We start from the raw sequence: 19,248 nt of genomic DNA, 5'->3' as shown, positions 1-19,248 counted from the left end.
TCTCCACAGGCTGTCTTCACGTGACCCCCGGAGAGAATGCACAACAAGACCCTCCTTCAGTCTCCTTTAATCCCGTCGTTAATAAACACCGAGGGCACGCTGGTGCCTCCCTTGAACACACCACCACACGTCCCACCGCAGCCATGAGACCACCACTTGTGAGTGTCTCGAAGACAGCTCCTCTCACCCCAGCACTGGTGACACCCTGGGCTGGGTGTTCTTGGCTGTGGGGACTGTCACGTACATTGTAGGGTGTTAGCCGGGTCCCTGGCCTGTACCCACTAGATGTCGGCAGCACGTCCCTGGTTGTAACAAACCCATCCTGAGATGTTGCAGAAGGTCCCTGTGTCCCTGGGGGTTAAACTCCCCGCATCGAGTCCCACTGGTCTGAGGCCTGCGCTGGATCAGCTGTTGAGGGCAGGGCCCCTGACCAGTGGGGCTCAGTGGACCCAGTTGTATACCAGTCAGTCCCGATAGAACGTGCCGTCAGTCACCACACACTCAGCAGGACTCTCCCACCAACCTAGTGCCCAGCAGGTAAGGAAGGTTCCTCATTCACCAGGTGGCAGAACCAGAAGAGCAGACACATAGGTCTGGGAGCTCAGGTAGAAAACTAGTCACCACCTCCTAACAGTGGCCACTGGTAGCTATGTCCTCTCGTTTCTTTGGGGGAGACCCCCTCTGCCCTGCCGATGTGACTGCCACGCCCCACCCCTGCAGCTCCCTTTGCCTTGGTCTGGCCCCAGCTGCCCTGTCCTTGTGCAGCAGTGGAGGGGAGTGAGAAGGCATTTCCTTCCTGAACAATCCAGGCCGGGGGCAAAGGAACCAGTGCAAGCAGCAAGATCTGTGTATTCCCACTCTGGCCCTTTTGCCACAGAGAAAGTTCATTGGCATCAACCTGGTTTGGCATCTTGGAAGCCATAGCATGAAAGTTTGGGTTTACTGAGTTTTTTGCAACGTCCTTCCATACATTCAAGTGTCGTTTGGCTTGAAACACACGAGTACAGAAGGAATCCCAGTGATTGCTTTCCTAACACGCTGGGCTTTCTTCTAAGTGCTGGGCAACCTCCGACCCAGACAGACATAGCTCCACCAGAACTTCCAGTCTGATAGACGTGTGCTCCCTGCCTTGGGTTATTAAAGATTCTGCGTGATCCGAAGGAACACATTTACATGTCTGCAGTGGTTTTATCCAGTCAGTTTGGGCTACAAGGTGTGAGCGCCGCACCTTTACAGTGTGAGAGCCGCAGAGCCGTGAGAGCGTGTCTCTGGATGAGGTGGTAGAGCTCGCTAGGGCCACTCTTTTTGGTTATATATTTGTTATGCCTTTTGTACTTTCCAGTGTGCTTTTTAAATGCATTGAAGAAATACTGTGAAAATGTGTTTTTTTCCCTGTTGTGTGAGCCTTTCCTTTCATTCATCTAACTGGAAGTGGTACTATTAGGAGGAGACAGCACTTGAGAGTTGAAAGCTTATTAAATCACACCTCTGCCATGACCTGGCTGGTGTGGCTCAGTTAATTGAACACCGGCCCGTGAACCAAAGGGTCGCCAGTTTGATTCCCAGTCAGGGTACTTGCCTGGGTTGCAGGCCAGGTCTCCAGTAGGGGGCGCCCAAGAGGCAACCACACATTGATGTTTGTTTGCTCTCTTTCTCCCTTCCCCTCTGTCTAAAAATAAATAAAGTATAAGAAAATTTAAAAGACCTACATCTCTACCAAATAGCAATAGTACCATATGGACGACAGTGCTGTCTGCTCTGTCCTCCTGCTGCTAAAGCTTCAGGGAAGGGTCCTAATAGCCAGATAATGGCTGTGTTATCAAAAGACAGAATAAAGGGCAGTGACACTTAAGATCAGTGGAGCATGCTGCCCCCTGGAGCACAGGTGCTGCATCACATGTGGATTTGAAGGAGAAGAGAAAGCGCAGTCTAGTGTGGCTTCTCATAAATCGCCACAGATAGCTCTGAGCTAATGTGATTGCGCAGAGCACTGAAGGACGTGCCTGGAAATACACCACTTGTTTTACAGTTTTACTTTTCTACTCTCCATTTCAGGTATGGTTTTGGAGAGACAGGGAAGCCTACATTTGGCATTGAACCGAATGCTGAGCTTATATATGAAGTTACACTGAAGAGCTTTGAAAAGGTGAGAAAATACAACCTCTCTGAAATCATGGTGCGTTTCTTCTCCATCCACTTCTAGGAATTATTCAATATGTTATGAGGCAGAGCAGGTGGGTGGCATTTATTTGCATGTCATTCTCCTGTGTCATCACTGATGCTCCTGGAGTGGGGACCGCAGACGCAGCACAGCTGACGCACCACCAAGGCACTCAGACCTCTCACTCTGTCCCTGTGGGTCTGCCTCCTTTTCTGAGGGTGGGGAGAACCCAAGACTTGTCCCCTTGTCTGTTCCCACACTTGTTCTGTTTGTACTTTTTCCCTCAGTTGAAGACAGAAAGGTTCATGTTCTGCCAAGCAGATCCTGGGGTAGGGGGTGCAAGTTTCCAGGCCAAACGGGTCGCACCCTCTCAGGAGTGGTGAAGAGGCTTTCACTGTGGCTGCAAGTTATTATCCAAAAAGGCCGGGCTTCACGGGCCACCAGCTTTGTGACACGGAACACGAGAGACACACCTGCTGACCAAGGGCCTTTTCTTTTCATACCTGTCCAAGTAGGAGAACACGAGAGTTTGTCAGTTGCCTTGAGTTCCAGAAACGGCACCCCTCTGTGAGTGTGTCTCCCTCTCAGACCTGCCCCTGGAAGCTCCCAGCGGCACCCCCACCGGACAGGCAGAAAGCACGTGCCCCAGCGAGGCGTTCTGTCGTGTCCAGCTAAGTCCCCTGTGGGTCAGCACCAAAGCCCTTCCTTCCCCAAGAGCCTCAGGAACTGCATTTGTTGACCTGTCTTATCCCCACAGCGCCCCCTACAGGTCCTGTTCGTTAAACTTTGGACTGGAAATGGGACTGTTTATATTTTATTAGATCCAGACAAGAAACTATTGTCATGCAGGCCTGTAAGTTTGGGCTGAGAAAGGCAGAGGGTGCGGCTTTGGGAGCTTCCTGCCACACCCCTCCCACTTCACATTCCCCGCAACAAGCACGCTGTCTTCGTGACCATCACTGGTTGTCACATCACCTCTTCTGACAGCTGCTGGCTCCACCCTGACCCTCCAAAGCTGCGGCCCAGCACAGTGTTGTTGGAGAGAGAGAGAAGAATCGTTAGCTCACGGGTATTTGGACCTTTGACTTTCCTGTTCTCGTAATGAAGTCACTCCCTGCCCCTCCCACCGTGGCCCGGCGGGCACTGCCCACGTGGCACTTCTCACTGGCGTTGCCCCTGTCACCGCACCAGCGGTTTGTCTGTTCCCCGCGACACCGCTGGCTTTGTCTGAACCCATGTGAGGCTGTGTGTTCTTGGAGGCAACTTGATTTAATTTTCTGCTTTGTTTTAAGAATATTTTTATACTCCATAAAGCCTGAACCTAGTATTAAAGAGCAAAGGACCCTTGTTACTAGATTTTCAACTAATAGAGCTCATTTGATGTGAGGCAGCATGGGGTTGCCGGAAAGCCTAGTAACTGTGTTATTATTCACCTTAAAGGAATACACCACTCTCTGTCTTTAGACTAGAGAGAATTTCACACTTACTCACTTCAGCTTCCTAATTCCTATGCAGTAAATAGCTCTGACATAGCCTCGTCATTTTCCTTAAAGGGCCCCAGATTGTTCTGTGGACTCTGGGATCCTTCTAAATCCTGCTGTTCATACTGAAAGCACAGTTGTCTCTGGATTTGTGTCTTTAATGGGGGAGAATAATAACACAGATACCACAGTGTAGCAGATGATCATGGAATCATGTATGTGTGGCTTTGAAATGATATGTTTGCATTAGCTATACCCTCCCAGTTGTGTTTGACTTGAACTCCCCCAAGTGTCCATCTGCAGGTTGATACGACTTGGAGGCTTTATTATGTCTGGTTGCATCCGAGTGGAAGCGACAACTGCATGACCTGGAACTTTAAAAATTCTCTTGAATACACAGCTGTGGCGTGCCTGCTTTGGCATTCCGCTGTCAGAGCTGGAAAACAGAGGCTTGAGAGAAACCCCAGCTCCAGTTGTCCTGGCAGTTCAGGGGAGAAGTCACGGGAGGGAAAGGGAGGCAGCTTTCATCGCGTGGCCTCCCCTCACAACTCCAGAGATGCACCGTTCAGCCATCTCCAGGGGTTCATGTCTCTCACTGCATTTTTGGGGGCTCCCCCTCCTGAGCCTCGGGGTCCAGCTGCAGCTTTGTCCGTGGACAGCGAGCTCTAGCCTGTTGACACCATGGTGATGGCACACTTTCACAAGCCAGTGTGTCTGAGGGCTGGGCGTCGTCACAGGGGCCACTGTGTGTTCTCTTGGGTATCGGCTGACACTTTTCCCTCCTCTGTTCACCTCACTGTTGTCACAAATTTACACAACAGGCCAAAGAATCCTGGGAGATGGACACCAAAGAAAAACTGGAGCGGGCTGCCATCGTCAAAGAGAAGGGAACTGTGTACTTCAAGGTATGTGCGTCCTGGTGCAGCCCTTTCCAGCTCAAAGTGTTTACTCAGGTGTCAGAGGACTGTGCTGATATTCTGTATTCTGAGTTTTATCAACCCCCTTCTGGGCAGGAATAAGCCTGACTCTGTACAAGTCTGTCATTTCCGTGTCCTGGCCAGCAGCTCAGCTGGTTAGAATGCTGTCCTGACGGCCAAGGCTGCAGGTTCTTTGCTCTCCAGTCAGGGCACGTGCCAATGACGCATCAATAGTGGAACAAGAAATCAGTGTTTCTCTCTCTCTCTCAAATCAATTTTTAAAGTCTGTCACTTACAGTATAAGAAATAGTGAGAAAAAATGAATTAACATGACAAAAGAATAGAAATGGTCTTCTACACGGGCTGCTCTAGACTGCAACCCTCCCTAAAGGCAGACCAGGTCTGGCTTGCCCAGCCACCAGGGGTCCCTCAAAGTCTGGAGCATCTTGCGTTGGTGCACAGTTGGCCCTCAGTCAGTGTTTGTGGGGTGCAGCAAGAGAATCTAGGATAATTATGAGCAGTAAAGGGATTCAGAGCATGAGTTTTACCTTGTTTTACTTTGCACTGTCTTGGGAAGTCACTAAGGCACATGACAAAGGACAGGGAACATGCAGAGATTTCCAAAGAAACCGACCGGAGGTCAGGATGATTAATGTCTCTGAGGCCACTGTGGTCCCTGCCACCCCTGCTTTTGTGAGCGATCTTCAGAAATTCCCCAGTGACCTCTGTCATTGACTGCTTCTCCAAAACCCTTGCTTGTCACATCTAGTGCCGTGTGATTTCCTCGGTTACATGTGAGACCCCCAGAGAGAAGGAAAAAGACACAGCACTTTGTTCACTTCTGACCCAGGTGCCGCCCTCAGTGCTGCCCCGCCCCAGATGCGCACCTCTCCGTGGCGAGGGAAGGCTCAGTGCGGAGGAGAGGCAGAGAGAGAAGGGGGTGTTGTGAAGGCTCTTTCCTGTTTCTGTTTTTCCGGCCACCGCTGTCCACAGACAGAAGCTCAGTGATGCTGTCCGCAGTCTAACGCAGCGATGCACAGATGCGCTTCACCAGGCCTCACGGAGCATGGGCTGTGAGACACGCCGCTGCACCGTGACCCTGGTCTGCAGGGAGCAGCGGCGACGGTCAGCCAGGGGACACACTAGACAGTTCCGTGAGACTGCACGGTCACACAGTTAGTGTGGCCAGGGAGCGATGGGTGTGGTTGTTGCCTCAACTTCAAGCAGCGACCTCTTACTGGTCATTAAACAGTTCAGTGGAAGTGAATACTTTATGCAGTAAGGATAAATTTTGTTTCATGAATCTTTGTTCACTTGTTGTGAGTGGGTACTGGGTCATCATTTCAAACAGTTTTTACTGTGGATTTTGGTTAAACAAATTTGAAATCTCCTGGCTTACATAATTATTTGTATTTATTTCTAACTACTTATTTTATATGCTAAAATAGCGCACAGCTCACCACAGGGAGTGTGGCGGATGAGCTCTGAGTTGGAAACTGGGAAAACTGGGCATTATGGCTCTAAGTGATACAAAGTCATTGAAGGTCTAAAAACGTTATATTTTCAAGTGCAAAGTTGAGGGAGTTAGATTATATGATCTCCAAGTTTCTTCCCAACCCTAAAATCCTGTCAATTTTTAGAGTCTTGAGAGCAAGTTTGATTTTTAATTGACTGATTGATTTGCTTGTTATTTCAGTTTGTTCATTAGATTCCACACAGGAGTGAAATCATAGGGTGCTTGTCTTTCTCTGATGGACTCATTTCACTTAGCATAAAGTTCTCCAGGTCCAACCATGCTGTCACAAACGGTAACGTTTTCTTCTGCTTCACAGTCGAGCAGTATTCCATTGTGTGAATATGCACCACAGCTGTTTTACCCACTCGTCTACCCGTGGACACTGGGCCTGCTTCCAACTCCTGGTGATTGTAAATAACGCTGCACTGAACACAGGGCTGCATATACTCTTTGGAATTGGTGTTTCAGATTACTTCGGATAAATTCCCAGAAGTGGAATTGCAAAGTTTGGTTTTTTAAAAATTCAAATCATGTATATTGGATACTTCTAAACCTTTCAAGTCGGATACCAAATGGGCTCTTCATAGACCCCAAATACACAGGACACTGGAATAAAAAGAAAATTTTCTTTAAAGACTTTTTGAAGTACAGGTCCTGGATGGTATTTTGTATATACCTGAAGTCCTTTAAAGCCTTTAAATGTATTTTTAAAATATTTCCCAAGACTTCAAAATAGAATATTAACAGTTTGGGGGTGGCATGTTGAAGCTCTTGGCATTTACTAGGATTATATCAACTCAATGTAGTAAAACAGCTTGACAATTTAGAAACTCTTATTGGTTATTGATGACTGAACTTTAGGGAATACTATTGATAATGAAATAATGTTGGAAAGCCACATGCCATATAGCTCTGAATATAGAAAGAAAGCTCCTAAATGTATACAGAAAGATGGCCAGAATCCGTGACCAGTAGCAAAAAGCATTGCTGTACAATTACTTCAACTTTGTTGCTTCTAAGCATCACCACTGCAGTAGTGATTTGTGTATTTCATGTTATGAACCCTCCTAAAATGACTGATCTTTGAATAAAATCTGGATTAACAGTCACATAGATGGAACACATTATTTTTAACATGTAATTTGATAGAGAAAATCTTTCAAAACACAAGTCCATTGGGGGAAAATTAATGAAAAGTTCAAAACCACTGACCTAAGACTCTTCTCTCAGAATGTGTCTGAAGAGTCTGCAGGACAACCCAGTCCCCCAGAGGCACCCGCACAGCTGCAGGTAACAGGCCCAGCAGGGGTCCTGGCGTTAGCTGTGAGGCTTCAGAGTGGTGTGTGAGTGGTTTCCTGTGCGCATTCCCGTTTCAGATTCCAGGCAGGTTTCTGTCTGCCACGCTGGCCTCCTGGGCCTCATCTTTCTGGGGGGTTGACTTGGAGCCCCGCACTCCTGCAGCGTGCAGACTGGGTGACGGCAGATGCAGAGTAATAACAGTGACATTTCTGTCCTCAGTGCATGGGAGCTCTGTTTTCATAGACCTGTCGGTTTGGTTTACCCTTCAGTGGGTAAATCTCTCCCCTGAGTAGGGCTGAATCGTGGTCAGCTTTTAAACGGGAACAACTTTGCTGTTTAGATGGGAATGTCCTCAGATGAGGCTCTGAACACTGAAGAGAAGAAGGTAGGACAGGACTCTCTTCACTTGGCTCTAAAAATAATTCAGCCAGGATAACAACATGGCATTGTGCCAGGCGTTGTGCGAGCTGTGCGGCAGATGTGATTTTTACTTCCTCCCCTAGCTGACTGGGTTCCCCAGGACAGGAGCTTTCAGTGACTGTCACACCTGCTGAGTGTTTCTCTTTTCCAGTGTGGAGGCTCAGTGGCAGTGTGAGGACACCGCAGTGAGGTGGGGTTCTGGCGCCCCCTTGTGCTCTGTGGGGAAACATCATGTCCAAAGCCAGCAGGTGAAGGATCATCTTTCAACCACTGCACCCTCTACAGACAGCCAGGCTTAACTCTGTTTGGACCACCCCTGCTGAACCAAGAAACCAGTCATTTATGACTCTAGAATTTTAGTTTGAAAACACCTCGTAAGAGTCAACCCTGCCTTTTTTCTCCTTCCTACATTCTTTCAGTGAGATTTCCCAACCTCAGCACTGCTGACGTTTGGGGCTGTGTGATTCTGTGTTGTGGGGGAGGCTGTTGTGTGCACTGTGGGGGACACAGATGCCACCAGGGCAGGCACCCCCTCCAGTTGTGACAACTGAGAAACATCTCTAAACATTGAAAATGTCCCAGGGGCCAAAATCACCCAAGTTGAAGACTCCCGTTTTAGCAAATCTGAAGCAGAAATACCACAAAACAAACATCTTTGCTCATTGGAAGCTGAGATCTAAGTAAAAGTATGTGTGACTGTGGTGTCTGGAAGGGCTTTCTAAGTGCTCCGTCAATGTAAAGGAACTACTGTGAAGTCTGCTCCTTGTTTTTCTTTTTAGAAACTGTAGCCTCTGCCACTCTGATGATTCAGAACCTGCAAGAGCTGTGCGGTCCCCTCCCGGTCCCGTCCCCGGCAGGGGGCACTCGGCAGGGACGCAGCTCTGCCCCGGTTCAGGCCCAGTCACTGTCCCTGACACTGGCTGCCCAGGCACCACTATGCGTGCCAGGGCTTCCTGCCCCGGGGGCGCTGCTGTCCAGCACCGCCCCCTGAGCCCGTCAGAGCGGGAACATTCTCGTGGACTCTGTGATGTTTCTCTTCTGAGTCATGGAGCGCAGTTCGGAGTGTGAGCGGAGCCGCCACTCTGCACGGAGCTGTGTGTGCCGCGCTGACAGCGGTGAATCCTGGTGACGTTGTCCGGACACCGGTCGTTGGTCACCTTGGGTTTGACGTCCTGAGGGGTCTGACCACAGTCCGCCGTCTGGGAGGACATGTCACCTGTTTTCAAGCTTTTCCGTCAGCTGTCTTTCATTCACCCTGAAACTTCAGGAAACCCACTGTCTCAGTTCTGTGGTTCCTTGTGTCAAGCATGTGTGTGACTCACACACGTGAGCTAATCACACGTTGTCACTCACGGTATGTTCGAATTCTACCAATCAGGGGAGAGAGTGAAAACATGACTAAAGGAAAGATTTCCCTCACCTGTCACCTCTGGAATTTGTGTTTCATAGTTATTTTTGTTGGATGCTGCTTTTTCAACTGAGTACGATCCCATTGTTGTAGGTCAGCAAACTGTAGCCTGTTTTTGTAAGTAAGGTTCTCTTGGGATGCAGACCCCCATTTATTTACACATTGTCTGGGCCACTTGTACCCACTGTGCAGGGCTGACGCTCAGGGGCACAGGGAAAGGTGGCTTCCCCTTTACGTAAACTGGTGACATCATCTGAAACTGCTCACTAACCTCTTGAAGGTCTGAGAGATGGATAATAGCACCTTAGAAGATAACCCCAAAGCCCGCTGCCTTCCCTTGCAGAGCACTGCCCCCCCGGAAAGAGGGGGTGTGAGTGTTGGGAACACCTGTGCGCGGCTGTCCTGAAGCTGCTCTCGGGCCCCCAGGACCTCGGGAGGATGGGAAAGTGCCTGGGTAGCCGGCCCCTAGTACCGAAAAGAAATGATCAGACCCCAGGTTTCGTGTGAGGAAGGTTTCCATTTTCAGGATTTGGTTCTCGGGGAGGCCTGAGCCCACCCTTCTCTTGTACCTGCACCCCCCTCCAGCCTGCACAGAGGGTAATTACCAGCTTTTTTCTCCCAGGGAGGCAAGTATGTGCAGGCGGTGATTCAGTACGGGAAGATAGTGACCTGGTTGGAGATGGAATACGGCTTATCGGAAAAGGAGTCTAAAGCTTCCGAATCCTTTCTGCTGGCTGCCTTCCTGAACCTGGCCATGTGCTACCTGAAGCTCCAAGAATACATCAAAGCCGTGGAGTGCTGCGACAAGGTGGGGTCAGCGTCGGGGGGGGGCTTCCCACACTCCACACCCTCCCTCCATCCTCACCCCTGGGCTGCTGTGCCTTCTTCTCAGGCAAGGGGTAGAGGGGTTTTTATTTGGCTTTATGTATTTATGTTTGGGAGTATTTCTTCCTCAGTATGAACTGGAAATTCAGAAAGGTTTTAATTAAAGACTTTCCTGATGCCTAGACTGCTTATAATAAAATAAAGGGTCTGAGAAGATGAAACAAATGTTACCCATGGCCTTCCTTAAAAATCTATGGCACTTCCAGCTCCTCAGGTTTGATTCAGTAAAAACAGGTCTGACTCAAGCCTTTTGGGACTTCCTGTGACGCCGGCAGCTGCTCAGGTGGAGGCCGTGTGGAGAAGTCACTTTCCCTGTCACCACGTTTGCTCACTGGGCAGGAACACACGGGGGTAATCTGAGGGGCCCACTGAGCGTCCTCGGCCCTCTCCCTGTTCACACCTGTGTGGTCGCTGCTGCTCCTGGTCTTTGAGGACGCGGCTGTGCGGGGCCAGTGTCCGTCTGCAGTATGTCCGATGTCCCTGTGCACCGGCGCAGCTGCATGTCCCATCAGGTGTCTGGTCTCCGAGTGAGCGTGTGTGCTGTGCTGTGGGTGCGGCTGACGGTGGAGTGTGTCTTCAGGGTAAGCAGAAAGGGATCTGAAAAAACAAGCCACTATTTCACATATTGTTTGTAAGATCATTTTTGAATTCTGGCATTTTTAATTTTGTGGATCAGTACGTTTCCTATCATGTCTCACTAAATTTTTGCCTAAGGAAGAAATATTACTGTTAATTACATTGTTTAAGCTGTTTGCTTCTTCATTTGTATTATAGTAGCATAAAGTCATGCAACTTCACACACTGCAGAAACACACAGGAACTCGAGGGTCCTCTGTGAAATCCCCCCCGACCGTCTTTCCAGGACCTGCCGTTCGTCTCACACTCGTTGCCTCTGTGTTTCCCACGCAGAGCAGCGGACGTGTGTGCTTGTCAAACGTGAGGGTATACAGCTTTAAGGACATCTTCCTGCATCTGACCACTCTATCGTGTAACTCTCCCTCATCCGTTTAAATCTCCATTTAGTGTCTACTGTGTGCATCTGTGGTTTATCCAGCCAGACCCCTTTGGTGGATTTCCAGGTGTTTGGTGTTACAAATCCTGTAGCGTCTCCCTGTGCTGACTCGTGGGGTTGTTTCTACCGGTCAGATTGCGAGAAGTGGGAGTCCTGGGTGAAAAGACATGATTTTAATACATTAACATTTTCAACTTTAATATGCTATCTGCGATCATTGGATATTATCAGTGTTTCTTTCCTAATATCGTTGGCAACAATCAATTTTATTTTAATTTCTTCTTGCACATCTCTTCATTGTTTGCCATTTGCACTTGCATGAATTTCCTGTTCACTGTCTGAACTGCACTGTCCGTTTCCGACTGACCGAGACGGCCTGTACGTCATCGCTGTCACCCCGCTGTCTGACAGTCGGGGTGCTGGGCCTCTTCTCATTTGTGTTTAACATGGTCAATAGCATCATTTTTTGAGGAAACTTTTGCTGTTTACACAGTCAAATCTGCCTTCTCCTTTCTAGTTAGAAGTCTTCCCTACCTTAAGAATGTAAAAGTAACCCCATTTGGTACTTGCAAAACCTACTCCAACTAGGTTTATTTTTGAAAAAACTAATTTTAAAATAAGGCTACTCTATTTTTAGGGAGGGTTGCATGTAAATACACTTGGTTTAGAACTTATTTTTGGGTTTCTGATGAGGTAAGAATTAACTCTTATTTCCGTCATGGGTACCTGCTGTCTGGGCCCTGTTTGCTGTGAGGCTGATCTGCTCTCTGAGGACCTGCCTCTGAGCGCTGTGTTCTGTCCCACGGGCCCGTTTGCCCACGGACCGGTGACCAAACTGGTTTAGTGTCCATGGTTTAGTCCTGTATCTTTTTCTCCGGTAAGGCATGTCCCTCTTATTATTTTTCTTTTTCCAAAATTTTCCTAGGCATTCTTGGGCATTTACTCCTTTCGTGAAACTTTAAAACGTACTTCTCAGGATCCCCCTTCCTGACCCCTTTGTGATCTTAGAGAAATGGTATTAAATACAGAAATTAGTTTCAGTAGTGCGTTGTATTTTGATCAGTAGTGCAGAATAACCTTGAGCCCATCTTTCAGTATGCTTTCTCTACAAATTAGTGAGTTATTGGCCAGAAAGCTTTAGTGAGTTATGTAAATACTGAGTGTCTTTAAAATGCCCCCTGTCACACTCATTCTCTCTAAAACTGAACCGTCCGTTCTAGGCCCTGGGACTGGACCGCACCAACGAGAAGGGCTTGTACCGCAGGGGCGAGGCCCGTCTGCTCATGAACGAGTTCACGCTGGCCGAGGGCGACTTCGAGAGGGTGCTGGAGGTGAACCCCCAGAACAAGGCCGCGAGGCTGCAGATCTCCGTGTGCCGGAAGAAGGCGAAGGAGCACAATGAGCGGGACCGGAAGACCTACGCCAACATGTTCGCGAAGTTCGCAGAGCGGGATGCCAAGGTGTGTGCAGACCTGGTTCCCCGCAGAACCCCGGGAGCAAGGAGCAGGGAGCGCAGTGCGGTCTGACCTGAGGCTGGATCGGTCTGGGGTGGAATGGGGCTGTTCCTCCCACCAACGGCAGGAAGTAGCGCACTGACCTGTCCGTGCAGGACCTGAGGGACGTTAATTCTCTAGAAATTAAACAAATCAAGCACATCAGGTTTCTTTTAAATAACACCTCCAGGTTGAAGAGCTCTGATTTCCCCAGCAGCTGCGCTGGGGAGGAGGAGGGGTGGGCAAGGGTCCCGCCCTCCCCCTGGAGGTTCCTGGCAGGGGGGCATAGGTCAGCCTCCCCTGCCACAGAGTTGTATCCTGAGTTCATCCTCCACTCCCCACACTCCCCACCCTCTTTTGTCACACGGACTTGATTATTAAATGGTGGCACGCTAGTCATTTAACCAAAGAAAAGTAAACTCTCCCCCTTTAAACCATGGGCAGCACAGCCCTGCCTGACCCTATCAGGAAACCGAAGCGAAGTCCTTGCACCGCCCTCTCGTGTCAGACTTGACAGACAGTCGGTGGGGCCAGGAATTACTCGAACATGTCCCTTATTTCTTCCTCAGGAAGAGGCCAGTAAAGCAGTGGCCAAGAAGACGGTAGAAGGGGTCGCCGGTCAAAAAGACACAGGAAGTCCAGCAGAGGAAGAAGGGCGAGCTGGAGACCACGTATGACCCCACGCAGAGGAGGGAAAAGTCCCAGTGAACTCGGCCTGCTCCCCGGGCTTTCCCCAACTCAGGACTGACTATGTTCGGTGTGCAGTTTGTCACAGTCTGTGTGATTCTGGAAGCAAATGGCAAAACCAGTAGTCCCCACAAAACCACCCTGCTGCTGCCCAGGGCTGTCACTGAGGGGAGGCGTGGGACCACTGTGGGGACACAGACAGGTGGCTGTTGGTGTGGAGAGGTGCAGCCGGCAGCAGAAGTCCAGCTCATTTCAGTTCAGGTCAGCTTCCCCCGTGCAGTGCAGGGTCCCCCGGATGGTCCTGACCATTGGGGCTGTCTGTGAGGTGTCACATTGGATGGAATTTCAGTAGCACCTCAGAAACCTGAAAATGAATGCCCACTGAATTTCTCCTTTCCTGCAGACAGGTGGGTGAAAGGAGGTGGAGGTCTGTGTTTTCAATCACTGAAGTGCTGTGACTGACTGTTGGGTTGAACCAACAGAATCCACAGTGGAGCAGCCTGCTGTCCCCTCAGGTCCACAGCAGCATCACAGACTTGGCACCAAGAACCTCACAAGCCACTTGCTTGCAGACTAGCCCCACCCTCTCCTTAGTGAGCCCGCCCCCCTCTGAGCTGGCTTTCCACCACACTGGCCTGTCCCTGAGGAGGAATTCTGTCCTTCCTAAAGCTCTCTTCAGCAATGACAGGAAGCAGAGGGGGTGTCTGGATTCATTTTCTGTGTTTTGGGTGAAGTTCTGAGAGGCCGAAGTGTGTCAAGAGCAATCAGAATCGTGCATTTTCCTTCGTCTGCTCCTTTTAGGAAATAATGTGACCGCAGTCCCGCCTGTCAGCCCCGCTGCTACTCAGTACCTGGTCTCCACGCCAGCCCCTGCTGTTAGGAATGTCCGACTTGCTCTTGTACCGTCTCTGACCGGGAGGGGATGTGTTTACACATCCACACAGGACCCGTGCAGCTTTTTTTGTTGTCTTTTAAAACTTACTGGCTCATAAACATTTGTATGTACCCTGGTTTATGGAACTTATTTACAATCCTCTCTTATGAAAAAAACCCGCCTTGACTTCTTACTATTAAGTAGCTGAATTTTTAAAAACAAACTCTGGGGTTGGAAAAATCAGTGGTCGCTCTCCCGCGTTAGGGTGTTCCTCGCAGACTGACAGGCAGCGGCTTCCTTTCCCTGCGCCGCCGAGAGCTCCTCTGTGCTGCTGCGGGTGTGACAGAGAGTGAGGAAGCTTCCCGTGCAGGCGCATCCAGCTCACAGTCCCCAACACTGGGGACTGAGTTAGGGCGAGTCTCCACATCCCCACACGTCACTGAGTCTTAGTCCTTCTGGGTAAACAAGGTGAGCCTGGCTTTCTGGCCCCACAGCCTAAGGAGCACTCCTGGGAATGCTTTTGGTGACCTACAGCACTCACTTCAGCCTGCAGCATCTCACTGCTTTACATCGTAAAAAACACCGGCAATTATATTTTAGATTCCCTTTAATTCTGTGGTGGTTTTAACAAAACACTTTCATTATCGGGTTAGGGCTTATTTTAAAACTAAATGTCATTTCTTTTTATACCTGGGTTCTCAGCCATGAAACAAATGGAATTATATTCTGTTTCACCATTAATGACATCTAAAATTCTTTTAAATTCTCAGTCATGCTTTTTTCTTTTTCCATGAGATATTTCTTTCAAAAGCCCCAAATCTTCCCTAGGAAATATGAAAAGCAAGAGTTGATTTGGCTCGTTTGCTCAGCTGTTTAGCGTTTGCAGCTCTGTGGGCGAGAGCATGACCCCAGTGAGCCCGAGACTGAGACTTGATCCTGGAAAGGCCAGCGAGCTTTCTGCAGGTAACACACACAAAGTGTCCAAAATTAGATCAGCCCAGCCACTGTCCCCCAAGTGTGTTTGTGTCACTGAGGGGAGCAGGCAAGAACGTGGAAGAGACAGAGGGGAAGGGTGCGCAGGTGGGTCCCAGCAAACACTCAGAAGGGGACCATCGCCTCTTGAGAAAAAGAAACCTCACAGGTTCTTGCAGAAAACCCGGAAATCTTAGTTTGTCTAGAAATCGACAAGTGTCTTTGAACCGTCTTTTAGATGCTTATGGAGTGGGGTGAGTTGAAACCAAAACAAAAAAAAACATTCAGATGCACTTCTTTTGTATTCCTTAACTATACAAGTGTGTTTCACATTGTCTTGGTTTTGCTTAAATAGTCTTCAGGGAAGGTTGTTTGGGTTGGAAAACTATACTCGGCCAAGTGAAAGGAGACAGGAAGTTGGCAAGGACAGCGGGGCCCTCCTGGGTGCTGTGACGCGCACCGTGAGTTCGTCCACACTGGGCTGAACGCTGAGGAGGGACGCGTCTGTGTTCCCATGAACCACACAGTCGGGAAACAAGAGACTGTGTGTTTTCAGTAACCAGTGGGTATTTGACCAATTTCAGTGATTATAATGTAGGTTCAATTTGGGAAACGAAGAGATTTAATTTGCCCTTTAATAAAAATGTGAAATATAAGTAAGCCTATGTCAGCTGATGCCCCGTGTTAAGCATGCATTTCTTCTTAAGCAGCACGTTTCATTGGAGTCACGCACTCTGAAGGCCTGAGGAGAGGCTGTCACACACCGTGGAGGACGCATCACTCACTACAGAAGGGAGGGCAGTGGGGCTGGTGCAGGGGCGTGCTTCCCTCCAGAGGTAGCACCGAGGTCTGCAGAGGGCGAATGCAGGCTCCAGGCCGTACACTCTCTGCATTCCTTGCTTCATCTCTGCATGTGAGTCATACTCCCCCACTTGGGCTGCTAAGTCATTTGATGATGAGATAATTCCCCTTTTTGCATATTTTTCCTAAGCAAATAATGACTAAGCTGGGCACATTGAGATGAGCCAGAGCTGCTTCCTGGCTGTGAATCTGTGATCCGGGTGATTGGAGGCAGGCTACACCTGCTAGAAAGCAGGAGGAGTGTCATGAAGCACTTTGTCCATTCTGACTTGGTGTCTGCAGCAACACTGAACTCCCCTCTTAGCCCGGTGCATTAGAACGCACTCTCTGAGACTGGCGACATGGGTGTCAGATGCAGTGAGTGTGAGGTGATTAGTCTGAATCCCAAAACTCAGAATCCCCCAGCCTAGCTGTGTGTCATTTCCGTCAGTTGGCTCTTTACATGTTTGAATGGCAGTGGCTGACAATGTACAGGACATTCTCTAATGGTTTGAAAATGTTTTGGGGGCCCTGGCTGGTGTGGCTCAGTGGATTGAGTGCAGCCTGCGAACCAGGGGGTCGCCTGTTCCATTCCTGGCCAGGGCACATGCCTGGGTTGAGGGCCAGTTCCCTAGTGGGGACCACATGAGAGGCAACCACACATTGATGTTTCTCTCACTCTCTTTCTCCCTTTCTTCCCCTCTCTCTGAAAAATAAATAAACAAATCTTTAAAAAATGTTTTGGGGGACCCAGGGCTCCCTTGGAGATTTTTCTCATGCACAGCTGACATTTCTTTGGGAGGCAGGGAGAGCATATGGAGAATGCCCAATAATTTTGATGCTGCTGTATTTACATAACTAATTTCTCTTTTCTTCCCCTTCTTAACCCTCATCTGAGGATTTGCTTTCTGGTTTGGGAGAGAGAGAAACATGGATGTGAGAAAGAAGTATCGATTGGTTGCCTCCCATGCATGCCCAACCAGGGATCGAACCTGCAGCTTAGGCATGTGCCCTGACTGGGAATCAAACCTGCATCCTTTTGCTGAATACAATGATGCTCCACCTAACTGAGTCACCGGCCAGAGCTGCATAATTTATCTCTTGACTTCTAATTGCACATAATCTATGTGTGACCTTAATAATACATGACAAAAAAGGGACATCACTGAATGTCATCCCAAGAAGCATCCTGTTGGAGCTCACTGCTACCCCTGGATGGGACAGCCGGAGCAGAGCCATAATGCAGGGCTTCCCTGAGGTCCTTGGAGATCCAGAAGGGGAGGACCAATGGTAAAGTGGCTGTGCCATGGTTGTCCAGGTCACCTGATGCCCTTACACATTTCCAAAGTAGGCCTTTTTCTAGTCGGAAGCATGAATCTCTTGGCATACAGAATAAGGTGTTGGTAGCCGCTCAGAATCCATAAGTGTTTGCTGGAACTGGAAAGGCAGAGGGCCACAGGCCTCACATCCCACTCTGGAGTGAAGACACTGGGATTCACCAGTGTGTAACGGACAGGCATGGTTTGCTGTTTAAATCATGCTCCAGGTTGAGATAAGGAACCTCAGTGTTTGGGTTCTTGTTGTTTTTAGATTCTTTTCTCCAGGTATTAGATTCTCGCCTCCCACCACCTTGGGATCTGGTTGGAGAAAGAAAAGGCAAAAGGTTTTCCTTTCTTATCTCATTTTTCAGAAACTTAAATATCCATGCTTGGAGAGACCCTGCCTTTTTAACATACTTAAGACCAAGTAACAAAATCTTTGATGTTCTGCCTGGTGTCAACAAGGCTGGGGAAGTATCAGCTGCTGAGAAGAGCATGTAGGAAAAGCTGCCCTGCAGACATGGGCACAAACCGGTCACACTGCTGTTCACTGAGTGCCCACCACGTGCCAGACAGACCCTCCACATAGAAGAAGCATGTGGCTGCTGCATTGCTTCCACTTCCCGAATCTCACACACGGTCATGTGGTTCCCACCCAAAGCCATGCAAGGAAGGAATTCCGGGGCACGTATTTCAGTCTTGGCTTAGTTGACATCCTACGAGAACACCAAGTGTCTAAGCCTTTTTTGAGGTATTCAATATTTTTCACCTGGGTCTGCTATGCATCAGTGTTTTTATAAAATACTTGTTGCTGTTGGCACCATGACTCGGCTTTAAAGTGACCCCTTTAAGTTTTTGACCAAGGAGATAAGGTGGGAAGAACAAGTAGCTGATGATGATCAGCACTTTGGGGTCCAGTGACTAGTTCTAGTTGCTCTACCTGTGATCTGGTGTCTGCTCACAACCTTGTTCCCACACACAACTCCTGATGTTTTCAGTCAAAGATGTAAACCCCCGTGTATGATCCTCCACCCACAGCACCATCTTCATAAAGATGACACCAGCCTGAATGTGTAGTGAGCACTCGGGTGAACCCCACTGAGCTCCAGGAACTCATTCTTTTCCCTCGTCCCCATCTCAGCACCGAGTACACGGGCCCAATATAGACTATGCTAGATGCTCAGTGAATTCACTTCCTGCCCTTTCTCATTCAGCAGCCTTGCATCTCTATATCAAATGGGAATAGAGGATTCTGGGAAGGGGGCCAAGTAGGAAGCACCAGGAGTCTCTCTCCCAACCTAGACACTAACTGCACTGGCTGAACCTCTCAGATGTTCACCTTGGAATATGAGCCTGCTGGAGCCTTGCAACTCCCAGAGAGGCCGGGATGGTAAACTGGAGACAAGTTCAGTTCTTAGTAGAGCAGCAGCCACCCACTCACAGCCTCCAGCCATGGCAGGCAGCTCTGCAAGTTTTGCTGGAGCCAGTGGTCACAGCCTGCAGGAGCGAGGGTGGGAGAAAAAGACTGTCCCCTGCACACCGGGGTCAGTTCTCTGCTGCTTCTGGTCACTGAGGTGCAGAGAGGCTGGCAGCCATTGTTTCTCCTTCCCCCACTGCTGCAAGGCCCCACCCCTCTGACTGAAGGTACTTCCTGAGGGGTTTACAGGGCCAGCAACTCCCCTATTTTTCACATTTTCACCTTTCAGGATGCAGACATTAAAGGCTAGCACATTAAAAAAAAACAAGTGGATATTCAGGGAAAATTAAGTGACCACACATGTCCAGGAAAATGCTCTTAAGAGACATTAAGTTTACACCTCCAGCTGATTCTCAGCACAGGGTCAGCCCACAACAATTAAAAAAAAACAAAACTTCCCCACTAAACCCTGAGAAGGGGGTGAATATGATATCTGGAGCTACTGCATCGTTAGTCTCAAATGGCCAGGAGTGGACAAAAAATCACC

At 49.1% G+C, this 19,248-nt stretch overlaps 1 protein-coding gene across 3 annotated transcripts in view; it reads left to right on the top strand.

Annotated features, from left to right (window-relative positions):
* LOC114494212 (peptidyl-prolyl cis-trans isomerase FKBP5) overlaps positions 1 to 15,091 on the top strand; it is a 98,551-nt gene extending 83,460 nt beyond the window's left edge. For 2 of the 3 annotated variants that reach the window (XM_028509139.2, XM_028509140.2), the window contains exons 7-11: positions 2,056 to 2,146; positions 4,464 to 4,547; positions 9,825 to 10,010; positions 12,320 to 12,559; positions 13,162 to 15,091. In XM_028509139.2, the coding sequence (XP_028364940.1) occupies positions 2,056 to 2,146; positions 4,464 to 4,547; positions 9,825 to 10,010; positions 12,320 to 12,559; positions 13,162 to 13,269 (709 nt within the window). In that variant the 3' untranslated portion in view covers positions 13,270 to 15,091. Of the gene's footprint in view, positions 1 to 2,055; positions 2,147 to 4,463; positions 4,548 to 9,824; positions 10,011 to 12,319; positions 12,560 to 13,161 lie in introns of those variants that run through there. The other variant, XM_036023998.1, reaches the window with a different exon arrangement.
* Positions 15,092 to 19,248: the final 4,157 nt, after the last annotated feature.

The sequence above is a fragment of the Phyllostomus discolor genome, chromosome 4 (assembly GCF_004126475.2).
Source record: "Phyllostomus discolor isolate MPI-MPIP mPhyDis1 chromosome 4, mPhyDis1.pri.v3, whole genome shotgun sequence".
NCBI lineage: Eukaryota > Metazoa > Chordata > Mammalia > Chiroptera > Phyllostomidae > Phyllostomus > Phyllostomus discolor.
This window is presented reverse-complemented; position numbering and strand designations above follow the sequence as displayed.